The sequence below is a fragment of the Dama dama genome, chromosome 23 (genome assembly GCF_033118175.1).
Source record: "Dama dama isolate Ldn47 chromosome 23, ASM3311817v1, whole genome shotgun sequence".
NCBI lineage: Eukaryota > Metazoa > Chordata > Mammalia > Artiodactyla > Cervidae > Dama > Dama dama.
In genome coordinates, this window is record NC_083703.1 from 74,405,470 (window position 1) to 74,420,076 (window position 14,607).

The 14,607-nt window shown below is 46.7% G+C and overlaps 2 protein-coding genes and 1 pseudogene across 2 annotated transcripts; 2 read left to right on the forward strand and 1 right to left on the reverse strand.

The window, feature by feature from the left end:
• Positions 1-4,433: 4,433 nt before the first annotated feature.
• WFDC10B (WAP four-disulfide core domain 10B) lies at positions 4,434-11,203 on the reverse strand. The gene is made up of 3 exons (XM_061125877.1): positions 11,152-11,203; positions 5,490-5,629; positions 4,434-4,570 (listed from the first exon to the last, which is right to left on the reverse strand). Exons 2-3 carry the CDS (start codon positions 5,575-5,577, stop codon positions 4,434-4,436), a joined length of 225 nt encoding a protein of 74 aa, XP_060981860.1. The 5' UTR covers positions 5,578-5,629; positions 11,152-11,203.
• WFDC13 (WAP four-disulfide core domain 13) lies at positions 7,019-11,413 on the forward strand. Its single transcript, XM_061125715.1, has 3 exons — positions 7,019-7,106; positions 9,740-9,890; positions 11,371-11,413. Exons 1-3 carry the CDS (start codon positions 7,019-7,021, stop codon positions 11,411-11,413), a joined length of 282 nt encoding a protein of 93 aa, XP_060981698.1.
• Positions 11,414-11,658: 245 nt separating this feature from the next.
• LOC133044322 (large ribosomal subunit protein eL18-like) overlaps positions 11,659-14,607 on the forward strand; it is a 33,652-nt pseudogene continuing 30,703 nt past the window's right edge.

The window sequence follows — 14,607 nt, forward strand, 5'->3', positions numbered from 1 at the left end:
GCTGCAAGTACTGAAGCCCATGCGCCTACAACCAGTGCTCTGCAACAAGAGAAGTCACTGCAATGAGAAGCCCATGCACAGCAACAAAGAGTAGCCCCCAATCGCTGCAACTAGAGAAAGCCCATGTGTGGCTCTGAAGACCCAGTGCAACCAAAAATAAAAATTAATGAATTAATTATTTTAAAAAACTATCAAACTTATGTTCCCCCAGAAAGTCAAAAAGAGCAGAGTGCCCCCAAAGTGGCCTTTATTGTCTCCAAAATCCAAACAGCTCCACCAAGGGAGATCCCTGGTGGCTCAGTAGTTAGGACTCGGTGCTTCCATTGTTGTGGTCTGGGTTCAGTCCCTAGTTAGGGAACTAAGATCCTGCAAGCTGTGTGTCATGGCCAAAAACCAAAACAACAACAACAACAAAGCAAAGAGCCCCACCACGCATTGTGTCTTTCTTCACGGTGGGCAGCAGAAGGTGCAGCAGCTTGTCTGCTGCCTCAGAGAGACTTTCCTATACGTCTGGACAGCTGGATCTCTGGAAATGTTACCAGCAGAGCAAGTCCTGGACTCTTGTCAGGTGTCAGGCTACTGTCAGTCTGGACTATTGCCCCACCCTCTGGCATGCAAGTGCTAAAGCACCTAGGACGCCTGCTATTTCCATTCTCTATGGCCAGTGAGCAGAGTGTCATATGTGTGATGAATCCCACGTGATGGTCCATGGAACACCAAGGGATCAAAGTCTTTTCAGACTATGAAGTCAAAAGCCCAAAGACAAACACATGAAAAGATGCTCAACATCACTCATTATCAGAGAAATGCAAATCAAAACCTCAATGAGGTACCATTACATGCCAGTCAGAATGGCTGCTATCCAAAAGTCTATAAGCAATAAATGCTGGAGAGGGTGTGGAGAAAAGGGAACCCTCTTACACTGTTGGTCCTTTGTCCCATTTAAATATATCCAGAAGAGCTACTTCATTTCCTGGTTCTGTATGAGAGCTTGGGTATAGAACTAGACTTTTCTAGTCACTGCCTAAACTTAAAATATAATAATATATTATATCCAATAATATATTATTAGATTATTCAAAATATAATATAGTAAATTTAGAAAAAAGTCTAAACCCAAGCAACAGTGGGCTTGAGTTGAAACATTTGTTGCTTGGGTTGCAACAGCTGAAACACTAAGTTTGAATTAAAATGGTTGTTCCTTCCACACCTAGAAAGAGAGTAGGCAGTTTCCTCTCTCTTTCCTCTCCTCCTGCAGGTAGCTAAGCGCCATTTTGGAGGTAGGAGCAAGAATAACGGAGTCAAAGAAGACATACAGATGGCTAAAAAACACATGAAAAGATGCTCAACATCACTCATTATCAGAGAAATGCAAATCAAAACCACAATGAGGTACCACTACACGCCAGTCAGGATGGCTGCTGTCCAAAAGTCTACAAGCAATAAATGCTGGAGAGGGTGTGGAGAAAAGGGAACCCTCTTACACTGTTGGTGGGAATGCAAACTAGTACAGCCGCTATGGAGAACAGTGTGGAGATTTCTTAAAAAACTGGAAATAGAACTGCCATATGACCCAGCAATTCCACTTCTAGGCATACACACTGAGGAAACCAGATCTGAAAGAGACACGTGCACCCCAATGTTCATTGCAGCACTATTTATAATAGCCAGGACATGGAAGCAACCTAGATGCCCATCAGCAGACAAATGGATAAGGAAGCTGTGGTACATATAGACTATGGAATATTACTCAGCCATTAAAAAGAATTCATTTGAATCAGTTCTAATGAGATGGATGAAACTGGAGCCCATTATACAGAGTGAAGTAAGCCAGAAAGATAAATACCAATACAGTATACTAACACATAAATATGGAATTTAAAAAGATGGTAACAATAACGCTATATGCAAGACAGAAAAAGAGACACACATGTACGGAACAGACTTTTAGACTCTGTGGGAAAAGGCAAGGGTGGGATGTTCTGAAAGAATAGCATTGAAACAAGTATACTATCAAGGGTGAAACAGATCACCAGCCCAGGTTGGATGCATGAGACAAGTGCTCAGGGCTGGTGCACTGGGAAGACCCAGAGGGATGGGATAGAGAGGGAGGCGGGAGGGGGAATCGGGATGGGGAACAAAAGTAAATCTATGGCTGATTCATGTCACTGTATAGCAAAAACTACTACAATATTGTAAAGTAATTAGCCTCCAAATAATAAAAATAAATGGGGGGAAAAAAACCATAAAAAAAAAAGCCCAAAGAGATGAATTAGTCATGAAGTAAGACACAGAGGGTCTATTGCTAGGTCTGTACATGGGAGAAAGCTACTTCCGATTATCTTGGTTGATAGGAACGAGAGGTAAAAATTTGCTAGGGGAAGCTCTGGAACTTGAGAGGAGAACAAATCATATAATAAATAAATATATAGAGAGACAGACAGACAATAGATAAATGAATGAATGAATAAACCACGAGCCCATGTGTTTGTCACAAACAGATCAGTCCTGATCTGCGATTTTCTGTAGGCAGGGACTTGACGTTTTGGAGACCCAGATCATGGCAAAGTCTGCATTGGTTTCCTCCTTTGTCTCCATAGATTTCAATGTCTTCCAAGGGACCCCCCACTCCTCCCTTTTATGTAATAGAGAGGCCATTGTTTATTCTAATAAAAACAGAACATGAAGTGGTATCCGGGCAAGCACTCCTCTTTCCTAGCCATAGCATTCTAGGTGTGGCCTCTGAGTTCTCTAGAGCAGGGTGGACTATCCAGAGGGGGTCAGGGTACCAGTCACCACAGGGAGAACAGCAGTTGCTTCCAGTAAAATTCATGGTGCATGGTGTTCACCAGTGGTAAGGAATAGGTCAGCCTGGTACCTGTGATACATCAATGAAGTAGGACACAATGTCCACGGGAGGTCATTCACCATGTGGCCCTGGGCAGGTGATTTTACCTCTCTTAACAGTCTGTCCCAGGGTGTTTGAGGGGATAGTCAAACATTGGGAAAATGCTTGTAGAGTGAGGTTATCTGAGGAAGGACCACATAAGAACTCCTATAGAGCATGCCCTTAGCACCCAACTACCTCCAAAGATGTCTGAGTTGCTAGTGGATCATGATCTCTTTCCTAAGGCCCCCCTGTCCGAGGGCAGCTCTTAGCAGAAGTGGAAGACACCCTCCAGTACCAGAAGCCCTGTGATGCTCCTGAGATGGGTCAGAAGCTCTGGGCTGATGGAGGCATGTCCTGTCTCCTTCATTGATGCTCAGCAGGAACCACTGGCCTGGAGCATAACACCACATCCCCGCCTCCAGCAGGGCCTGCCCTCCCGAGTGCTTCACAACTGACCCCATGTCCCAGCTGGACACACGTGCCCGGGTCTCTGGACCTAGCCCAGGACCACATCAGAGGAGGGGTGACTGCACAGAGTAGCGGGGACTCTGGACCCCAGGGATGAATTTCTGCTGACTCACCATGAAATCAGGGGCAAGACCCAAGGCATCCTGTGCCAGTTAAGCCTAGTCACATCACCCTGAACCAACTGTTCCTCCCTCCAGGTTAAAAAAAGAAGGAAGATGAGGCCACAAGGAAAGGTTGGGCTCACGCAGTTAAAGGAAGGGCCTGGGGTCTCAGGGGTTGCAGGCCGGGCCCCACTACACGAGCAGCCTGTCGCTGGTGCTGGAGCGGGGACAGCACAGGACTCAGTCCCTGTGGACCGTCTCACTGGGAGGTGCAGAAGGGAGCACGGAGGAAACCTCCTCCTCAAAGCAGCCCACAACTTCTCCCTCTGCTTTGACCTTGGACATGTCCTCTCGCTTCCTTGGGATTCATTTTCTTCGTTGCAAAGAGACAGTGACCTGAACCTCTCAAGGACGATGAGCAGGATGGGATGGGGGTGGACCAAGTTTACGAAGAGTCCTTCTCGGGGACCTCCCCCTCTGTGCCCCAGGGTCTAGCCTCCCGGCATCTCATGTTGAACTTGGCCCTTTGTGACTCCGGGCGAGGCATGTTCTCCTGAGGACCAGGAGGTGCCGCACATGAGCGGGTCCTCCCCTGGGAGTCCTGGTTCAGTGAGCAGAGGAACAGGGGGGCTGGCTCGCAAGGGCCTGGCAGAGAGGCAGGAGGGAGGCGGCGAGGGGGAGCAGAGAAGCTTGACAAGGGGAGAGAGATCAGAGACCTGAACCCAGAAAGGGGGGGCCCTGTGGGGTCTGCGCCGGGTCCTCCATGATCACAGGCACCGGGAGTGAGCCAGGCAGGTCCTCCCACATTTGTTCTGGTTTATTTGACAGGGACAGGTTGTTCAGATACTGGCTGGACAGGGTGGCGTTCCTGTTACATCCTTGTGTCCAGGGTCAGGTCCTTGTCTTCAGCCGCAGGCACAGTGTCTGCGGAGACGGTTGGCGGGGGCAGGATGCCTGGCCCCCTGCTCTCTGACTCACAGGATGTTCATACAAACATTCCCGCAGAAGGCTGAGCAGCATACGGTATTTTGTGGACAGTGCTGGAAGTATGAACAGTGGTTCTCACAAGTAAACTCCTTGGGTCGCTTCGTACAGGCTTTAGCTTTGAGATCTAAAAAGAGCAGGAGGAGAAGCAGGGTCAATGGAACCAGCCTCCACAGAGCACTCCTCTCGAGTTGAAAGCCACCCCAGAGAACTGAGACCTCAAAATTTACTCAGGAGAAACTTGGATTTTTCAGGGAACTCACATCCGCCCTTCACCAGATCCTGGTGATGGGTAGTATCTTAAATCCCACTCCTCCTCCTCTTCCCCAATAGACCTCGATGCCTGGACTTCTGGACTCTCTCCATAATCCTGCAACAGGACTCCGTCTCCCATACTAGTCATGGCCTTGGCCAAATCACCTCCACAGAACCTGCACCAGAACCCTGAGAACTCCACAAAGGCGAGGGTGACCTGCCAACTCTCCCCTACTCTCCACGATCTGCGGGGACCAGAGAGGGAGGTGAACTTGCCCCTTCATCCTCTCTCCTCTCATGCGGCCACTGTCTGCATGATCCCTGCTGCTTCCCAGCCACACAGCACCCTCAGGGTTTCCCTTCCACTCTCTCCATCCTGCTCCCTCTGAGATAAATTTATCCTGACCCTTGCACCCCAAACGTTTCTCTCCCATGTACTTTCATTCTACACCTACTCCCCTGACAGTCTCGGGATGTTTACCTGTCACCTGTGTGCATAAACCAAAGAACAGTTGTTTGTTTTCCCACCTGATTCTCAGGTGTATCTTTCCCCGTTGTAGGTACCATGTGTCTCTGGATTTGGGGGATGGGGAATGAAAAGATGCAGGTTCCCCCTTCACCCCCATCACTCTTCCCAGAGCCAGATAGCCTGGAGGACCGTGGTTTGGGAAGAATCAGAGTCTTCATAGTGCCATGGTCCGAATAGGATGTGTCGGAAAGTTCTAATTCCCAGGTTCTCCTTAGACTGGACGCGTCACCCCCCACCCCGCACCCCCTGCCCCATCACCTACGGTTCATCCTCTGGCTGCGTTGCCCTCCCCAGGCCTGCAGCAGCAGGACGCAGAGAAGCAAGATGGACAGCAGACCCTGGGTTCTCATGACTCTGACCGGAGTGGTGAGCGCTCCGTCTGGCCCGGACTCCCCTGGACAGCTGAGTGGGGAGAGGGGAAGGGAAGGAAGGAGAGGTGATCCTGGGCTCCTGGCTGCCTCTCCTGGCCAAGCCGGGGCAGAGCAAGGAGTCCTTGTTTTCTCCCCTGGCCTGCCCCTCACCACGGCCCACTCCTGTGACCCTGGGGCTCCTACAGGGACGGTCCTCCTCTCATAGCTAATCTTCTCCTTTTGCAAGCAAACTATTTTTTCTGCAAAAAAACAGTAGCTCTATATTTTGTTTATAAAATAATTTACAGAAGGAATATAGTTTAAAAGATATAGAAACAACCAAAGTCCAACCATAGATGCCTGGATAAAGAAGATGTGATATATACACATAATGGAATATTATTCAGCCATGAGAAAGAAGGAAGTCCTGGCACTGATGACAACTTGGATGAAACTTGAAGCATTAGGATAAGTGAAAAAAGCCAGACAGGAAAAGATAAATGATATCATACGTGTGTTATCTAAAAAACTGAACTCATAGAAACAAAGAGTAGTATTGTGATTCATAGGAGCTGGAGGTTGGGGGACAAGAGGAGGTTTGGGGAAATGGTCCAAACTTTCAGTTATAAAATTAATAAATTCTGGGAATGGAATGTACAGCCTAGTGGTTACAACTAATCTTAGTGTATTATATACCTGAAAGTTCCTAACAGAATAAATCTTAAATACTATCGTCATTAAAAAGAAATGATGGGGACTTCCCTGATGGTCCAGTGGTTAAGAATCCACCTTCCAATCCAAAGGACGAGGTTCAATCCTTGGCTGGGGAAATAAGACCCTGCATGCCACAGAGTGTAACCAAAAAAAAAAATGGCAATAAAGTTCCAAGAGGAAAAATACAACTGATACAACTGTCATTATTTGCAGATGTTGTTGAATACTTTGAACACTGAAAAGAACACATCGCGATATTACAGTCAACAATGGGCGAGTTTAGCAAGATAACTGGCTACAAATCAATACGCAAAAGTCCGTTTATCTACATTAGCAACAAATGAAAAGGAATAATTAAAAAGCTAGGATGTTGTTTACAATTTTAACAGTTCAAACCTCTAGGAATAAATATAACAAAGACAAGCCAGAACTCTACGTGGAAGAACTTATTAAAACTTTGTGAAAGGATATTAACAAGACAGAAATAGATGAGAGACCTAACAAGGTCAGGATGAGGGGGGTGATGAGAGTGTGGACAACTCATTGAAAATGCTTCCTGACCCTGCAGTAGGCGTGGTTGGGAGGTGCTCAGATTTCTGCCAAAGCCTCCTGATTGGTGGACATGGTGTAAGGCAGTCACAGCTCCTCGCCTTCACTTTGCCTTCTGTTCTAAGCTGTGCCTGGTCACAACTTCGACCAGGACTTGCCCACCCATTCTACCAGCAGCATGAAGCCTGCGTTGTTTCTCCAGCTCCTGCTGTTGACTCACTTAGCATCGCAGCTGATGTCTGGGAGTCCCAAGCAACATTTTAGGAGTAGGTGCTGGGTCTGGGCCCAGGGGAGGGAAGAAGCATCTGGAGAGATGAGAGGATGCGAGGGACGGGTACATCTCATGAAAAAATACAGTTTCGTGTTCAAAAGTCCGAGTTTTATTGTCATCAAGATCTAGGTTTGAATCCCCGCTCTGTTTCACACTGAGTGAGCTTAAGTAGAGTGTCTGAGCTTTGGATTTTATCTTTGTGATGGATAGAATGAGAGTGGGGTAGCTGGGAGATGAAATGGAGATGATGCATGTAAACATAGAGTGCCCCTACTGAACCAGGGTAAGTGCTCGATAAGTATTAACTACTGTAAATGTTATCAGCTCCATCATCAGCTTCTTCACGGATGCTTGGGCTAACTTTTCAAGCATTGAAACAGAGAGGAAAATTAAATTGGCAGAATTCAACCTGCGACCTACATAATCTCAGCCTCAGGATTTTTTGCGAGGAAAGGAAACAAAGTGTTGCATTTCATTTCCCATGTTAAATGCTCAGAGGTGCCTGCACAGTCATCAGAGATTAGCACCCATGGGAAGGTGTGGAGTTCATCTCTGCAGCCACTGTTGCCTAGCTCCAACCAAATAAGAGCTCTGGCCACAGTTACTTTGATGACCAAAACCAAATGGAAAATGAGTTGTCATTCATTATCTCTGCACTTCTCCATAGGAGATGTATCTTCAGAATATTGCAGGCTCAGGAGAGGATTATGTGTACTATCTCATGTATCTAGGGAGGCAAGGTTCTATGTTAGGGTTCTCAGAGAGAGAGTGCAGGTTTAACCAAGGAAGGCTAAACTAGCTGCAAGAGAATGGGGTTATCCAGGATAGGGGCTAGCTGGAGAACCAGAGACTAAAATTTGAGGAGAGAGAGACACAGAGGCTTTATGAAAGATTGGTAAGTACCATAGTGAGATTAGGACCAGATACCCTGTAAAGGAAGCAAAACTTGAGAAGGTCAACCTCTCTGAGATTCCTGGCTCATGGACTCTTTTTCCAGAGTGTTCCACTGAGCCCCAAGCTCTCCAAAGTAAGGATCAGCTCCAATTTCTTTTTTTAAATTTTTGGTTGCGTTGGTCTTCATTGCTGCGCAAGGGTTTTTTCCAGTTTCAGCAAGCAAAGGCTGCTCTTCATTGCAGTGCACCGGTTACCTGTCACGGTGGTTTCTCTTGTTGTGGAGCACAGGCTTAGGCACACGGGCGTCAGTAGTTGTAGCATATAGGCTCGGTAGTCATGGCGCTAGGGCCTAGTGGCTCCACGGCATGTGGAATCTTCCCAGACCAGGGACTGAACCCGTGTCCCCTGCATTAGCAGGCAGATTCTTAATCACTGAACCACCAGGGAAGCCCAAATTCTTGCATGGATCCAGTGAGCTAAGGAATGACAGGCTGAGTACAGAGTACGGTGTGTTAGTTGCTCAGTCATGTCCAACTCTTTGTGACCCCATGGACTGTACAGCCCATCAATCTCTTTTGTCCATGAGATTTTCCAGGTAAGGATACTGGAGTGGGTTGCCATATCCTTCTCCAGGGGATCTTCCTGACCCAGGGATCGAACCCAGGTCTCCTGCACAGCAGTCGGGTGCTTTACTGTCTGAGCTACTAGGGAAGCCCTGGTTTCTGCCAAATTGTCATCAGCCTGGTTCTTGGCTTCTTACCCACCATCTCCGGTATCATTTGCTATTACTGTTATAGCCCCAGCTTCATTAATCACTTACTCCTTTTAGATCAGCATGATATCCTACAGATCCCCTTGTAATTGCAAATACCTGCAGAGCAGTAAACCAACAAAGGCTTACAGAATGCTCTTCTTATGACATTTGCCCCAAAGAAAAGACAAGTCAAAAGGAACGAAAATTAAGATCTGGCAGGTCTTGACTAAAGGAGTTAATGGGTTTGTTCTTAATGGCTTAGAGTTCAGGAACAGAGAGAATATTGTGAGCTGGAGCCTTGGGGCAGGATCCCCTGGTAGAGGTGCTCTTGGCTTTGATCTGATTTCTGGTAGGTGGGGTAAAGGAATGCCTAAGTAAAATACTTATTCTTCTCCAACAATAGAAAGTGAGGGACCCTGGAACTCTGACCTCACAATTGCTAGAGACCTGGGAAGATGAAACAGCTGATCTTTGCACCCTGTTCTGAAATACCCATCCTTCTTCCCATGAAAGAAGTCACCGCCAGAACTCATTTGAGATTTGGGTTCTAGCATTCTGATGAAATAACTTGAGTGTGCTACGCGGTCTTTATCCATTTCAAAAATCTTCCCTTTTACTCATTCTTCCTATGCACAAATAACATGTTAGGCCAAACCCTAGGATAAACTATTGTTTGTTTGAGTCTGCACAATGAATCAGAACAAATGGACCGGCACACGTATGCCATTCATTCCCTTGAACCAGACTCAACCAGGGCCGATGGGGACTTAGCATTTGATCTGCCAGGGTGATGAGTGACCCCTGCGTGCAGGATTCTCCCAAACTCCGTCTTTGATGGAAAGAGTTCTCAGCCCAAAAATCTTACTCTACCTCCCTGTGACCACACTAGGGGATCAGCGTGCCTGGTTCCCCGGCAGTTCCTTGGACTTGTAGAGTTCTAAACGTCACTCCAGGCTTCTCTTTTCTACTCTGTGTTCCAGGGTATATCTTGGAACCTCCACCCTGCCGATCAGACCCGGAAAACTGTACCGATTTCTGCACATTGCAGGAAGATTGTCAACCAGGATTTCAGTGCTGTTCTGCCTTCTGTGGTATAGTTTGTACATTAAACAAATATGTAAACCGCGAAAGGTAAGGGCCTCTCCTGCCCAGCCCTGACCGTAGCACTGCTGGTGAGAGCTCAATAAAAGAGTCTCTCTTACCAGTCACGATGATGGATCTCTTTCTCTCTAACATTTTCTTTCTCTTTACCAAGAATAATTACCATAAATGTCCTGATGGCAGGAGCCTTCCTCCACTCAAGAACTACATAATCATTCTCTCCCTACCATCATATCTGTCAATCTCTGTACCTGTCTCTCTGAACACACTGATAAACTTCTCCATTCACTGACCTGTCTCTGAATCCATGCTCTGGGACCTTGCATCTGGAGCTGCATCACCAGAATCCCAAAGCAACTCTTTTCTCTGGTTTTGCTCACCCTCTTTTACCAAACACCACATTTCCGCCCCCCCTCCACCCCCAGTGTTCCTGGTTTCTGCAGATGCTCCGGTAGAAGGGATGCTCTGATCACTTGGCCAGGCATCAGCACCGGCCCCAATTCTGCTGAACAGGGAGAACTCCCAGAAGAGAGAAAGGGTATTACAGGCCCGATGAAATGTCTGGTTTCTAATCCTATCTTGCAACCATCTCTTTCTGTGACCTTGAGTAGGACAATTCCCTATTTTTGCCTTTCATTTTCTCATGCAGAAAATGGAGACTCTTTTTTTTCCAGCCTTGCAAGATGGTTATGGAGGTATAGACAAGATCTCAAGAGACCCACAAGACAGGAGACGTAAGCAGTGAGCTTCTGAACTATCTTACTCTCTGCTACACTTCCTGCCTTGAGCATTATAGCCCACAGAGGACCTCGGTCCAGAGTGATCAAATACGAGCCCAGAACTAGATCTCTGGACCCAAATCCTGGCTTCACCACTTCTTGGCTGAGTGATCTGGGCCACAGCTTCCCCATTTTTAAAACTGAAACAGCAAAAGTGAAATTAAAGTAGAAAACCCAGACAATCTCTAAAAACATTGCTTGCCACATAATTCTATCTTCTTTCCTTTCTGTATAAGTGTTAGTCGCTCAGTCATGCCCAACTCTTTGTGACCCCAAGGACTATAGGCTGCCAGGCTCCTCTGTCCTTGAAATTCTCCAGGCCAGAATACTGGAGTGGGTAGCCATTCCCCTCTCAAGGAGATCTCCCCAGCCCAGGGATCGAACCCAGGTGTCCCACATTGTAGGCAGATTCTTTACTGTCTGAGCCACTAGGGAAGCCCTTTGCCACATAATAATTACTCAGGAAATTTTAGTGATGAGACAACCACTTCTCTCTCAGGATTGGCTCTTACCATTCAGCTCGACATCTTTCAAAGCTCCACCTTGGAAGGCACAAGCCTAAGTCTGAACCTCTGTGTTCTCTGGGTTCTCTGAGGTTCCGCTTTCCCTATGACATGAGGACTTGGCTTCACGGTTTTGTTGCAATCATGGAAGTAGTGGAAATTTTTAAAATGATATCTCTAAGAAAAAAACCTCATCAGGTAACATTTGAAAATGTTTTTCTTCTACAGACCCAAAAGCAAAACCTTGAGAAACAACGGGGTTGGCGAGTGAGGCATTTTTTCCAGAGCATTTTGTAAGTATCATGGTTGGACCTGGGCTTCCCCAGACAAGTTTTCTCCAGTTTTCCTTCTCCAGCCTCTCCAGAGACTCACAGATTCCCAAAAGGTCAGAATAGCCTTTTGTCACTGATGGCCCTGCCTCCATTGTTCCCCTCCTGAGGCTATGTCCTCACTCCCTGGGGCAGGATGTGGTCTAGAGTCAGTTCAGCAACACAGAACAGCGAAGGAGGTTGGGTCATGGCCCAAGGTGAACTCAGGACACTCAGATCTGAATCTATGCCAGGGACCAGGGTCTGACAGCCTCAGGTTGACAATGCCTTGGGCAGGGAGTAGAGCTGAGCCCTTCACACTGTGTGGCCTTGGTCAGCTCACCTTATGTCTCTGAGACCACCAACTTCCCCATGGGAAAGACAAGAGAACATCTGTCCCTCAGGTTCTGTGAGGATTACACGAGGCCATGTGGAATGGAAGAATGTGGTCATTGCAAAGACGCTGCATAGGTTAGAAGTTGCCAGCAACTCACACTTTCTGGGTTCCAGGCTTTTCCTCTTTAAAAAAAAAATAATAGGGGGAGGACTTCCCTGGCATTCCAGTTGTTAATATGCCACGCTTCTGTTGCAAGAGGCACGGGTTCTACCCCTGGTCAGAGAACTAAGATCCCACATGTTTGGCAGCTTGGCCAAAGCAAAAGGTGTGTGGGGGGTGGGGGGGGGGTGGAATTATCTTTATTGTTTTACCAATATTACAAGAAAGGGGAGAAAAATGGAGTCTTCTGTAACTCCACCATCAAAAGAAAGCTACTCTTCATATCTTGGGAGCATCCCTTGTGGCTCAGCTGGTGAAGAAATCTGCCTGCAATGCAGGAGACCTGGGTTCTATCCCTGGGTTGGGAAGATCCCCTGGAGAAGGGAACGGCTACCCACAAAGAGTCAGACACGACTGAGCGACTTTCACTTCACTTCACATCTTGGTAGCATTTTTTTTCAGGCTGTCTGGGGGGAAATGAGGAACTTAGGGTCTTCTAACAGCCCTTCTGAAGTCAACAGTTTCCAAGTTAGAACCTTGATATTTCAGCTTAGAAACTCTGTACTCATTAGATAAATGGTAGCGAGCAGAGGCCGGTGAAGGTGTTGAAGTGCATGTGGACCACAGTTGCTCAGGTCCTGAGGAGCCAGCCATGCTAACTTCCTCTGCACCTTATAATAATTAACTTCCCGAGTCACACACTGGCCAGCAACCAATGCATCAACACTGTAGCCTAGTCCAGGACCCGTGCAGCATTCACTGTCAGATCTGTTAGATCCTTGTGTCACCGTGTTTGCTGTCCCCAACCCTGCAGCCTGTCCTTTGCAGAATGGTTCCCCTCAACTGACAGTTCCTACCGTGAAGACTCCGGTGTTGGCTGGGAAGTTCAGGCAAGGTAGGAGATGGTAGTACCAGTGAGAGCCTGAAAAATAATACTGATCTTATTCCCAGAAAAGGCAGTGTTGAGCTTCCTGTGGAGACAGGGAATGGAGGATAGCATAGACCAGGCAGATCCCGTCACAGTCTCCCAGGAAACCTGGGCTCCGCTGGGTGTTGTCAAGGGCTTCCAACTTTGTCAATGAGAACTAACATTTTTAGCCATGATGTCCTTCATCTCACAGGATCCTCACAGCAACAATATTACCCAGTTTACAGACAAAGAAACCGAGAATTGTGGAGTTAAAGTAATAATCTCAGCATTAGCCAACCGGTCAGTGGTGGAGCTGGATTACAAACCCGAGGCTTGGGGTGACAAGCCCAGAGGATTGTCGCTGTGGGCGATTTAGTTCATTTCTGCTGAGTAGATTCTCACACTTCCTATTTCCACTGAATGTTTCCACTGATGCTTTCATCCAGCTGTCAACTAGGGCTCATAACGCCTTTCTAAGCCCTTTCAGGCTTAGAAACCTGCCTCACTAAACTTGATCTTTTGCCAATGCCCCAGCCACTCTCTCTCCAGCTATCCTCTAACTCAAGCTCTTCTTTCTGCCCAGAATGTCTTTCTCCCACTTTTTCAACAAACTCCCACTCATGTTTCAAGTTTCATATTAAGAAAAAGATCTCCATGGAAGCTTCACCAATTCACCCCAGGCAGAATGGTTCTCTTGTCTTTTCACAGAAACTTATCGTGGCCCTACCTTCTACTTTATCACACTGTACTGTAATTGTTTACCTTGGTATTTTCTTTGTCTAGAATATGAGTTTCCTAAAAGTAGAAACTGTGTCTGATTTCTATGCCACAGTACCCTTTAACCCAACACCATGCCTTGCACATAGTGAAAAGTGAAAGTGTTAGTTGCTCAGTCATGTCCAACTCTTTGCCACCCTGTGAATTGTAACCCACCAGGCTCTTCTGTCCATGGAATTCTCCAAGCAAGAATACTAGAGTGGGTAGCCATTTCCTTCTCCAGAGGATCTTCCCGACCCAGGGATTGAACCCAGGTCTCTCACATTGCAGGCAGATTCTTTACCATCTGAGCCACCAGGGAAGCCCGTAGTAAGGACATAATTCTGACTTCAAATGAGGATGAGAAGCAGGCTGGCAAGGTGTAGTCTAATCCTAACATTTCATCAATTCCTCTCCCAAAGAAAATCTTCACTGGCTAGCCCAGAAGCATTCAAATGGAGCTGTCTGTTTCAATTTTTGTCTGCTGGACTCAGGTGTTTTGCAAATTCTTTTACTTAAAGACTCATTTATACTTGATTTTGAAGATAGAAATAGAATGAAAAACAAGCAAAAAAGAAGTGTGGAAATATCCCGTTCATAAGGGGGACTAGGAGGGAGTAAAGGCTAGAGGTCCTGGCTGCTGTGGAACTCAGCCCAGCTCTGCGCTTGCTGACCTGGTGACACTGGATATCTCCAAGTTTTCAGGGTTCCAATCTCTTCATCAGTAAATGGATGAATTGTGTCATGAGACAAAATGAGATGAGACAGGTAACAGCATATGCCACAGTGCCTGGCAGAGAGTCTAAGGAAAATGTGACTATTATTATTCAGTAATCCCAATTCCTTGTTTGTCCAAAACTCTTGTTTTATAAAGGATTCAAAGTGTACATTCTACCTTAAACTTTATGTTTCTTAAAAAATTTTTCTCTAGGTTCCATATACGTTAGCTCTCAAAGACAAGTATCGTGTGTCTGATGTTTGAAATAGCTTCTAAG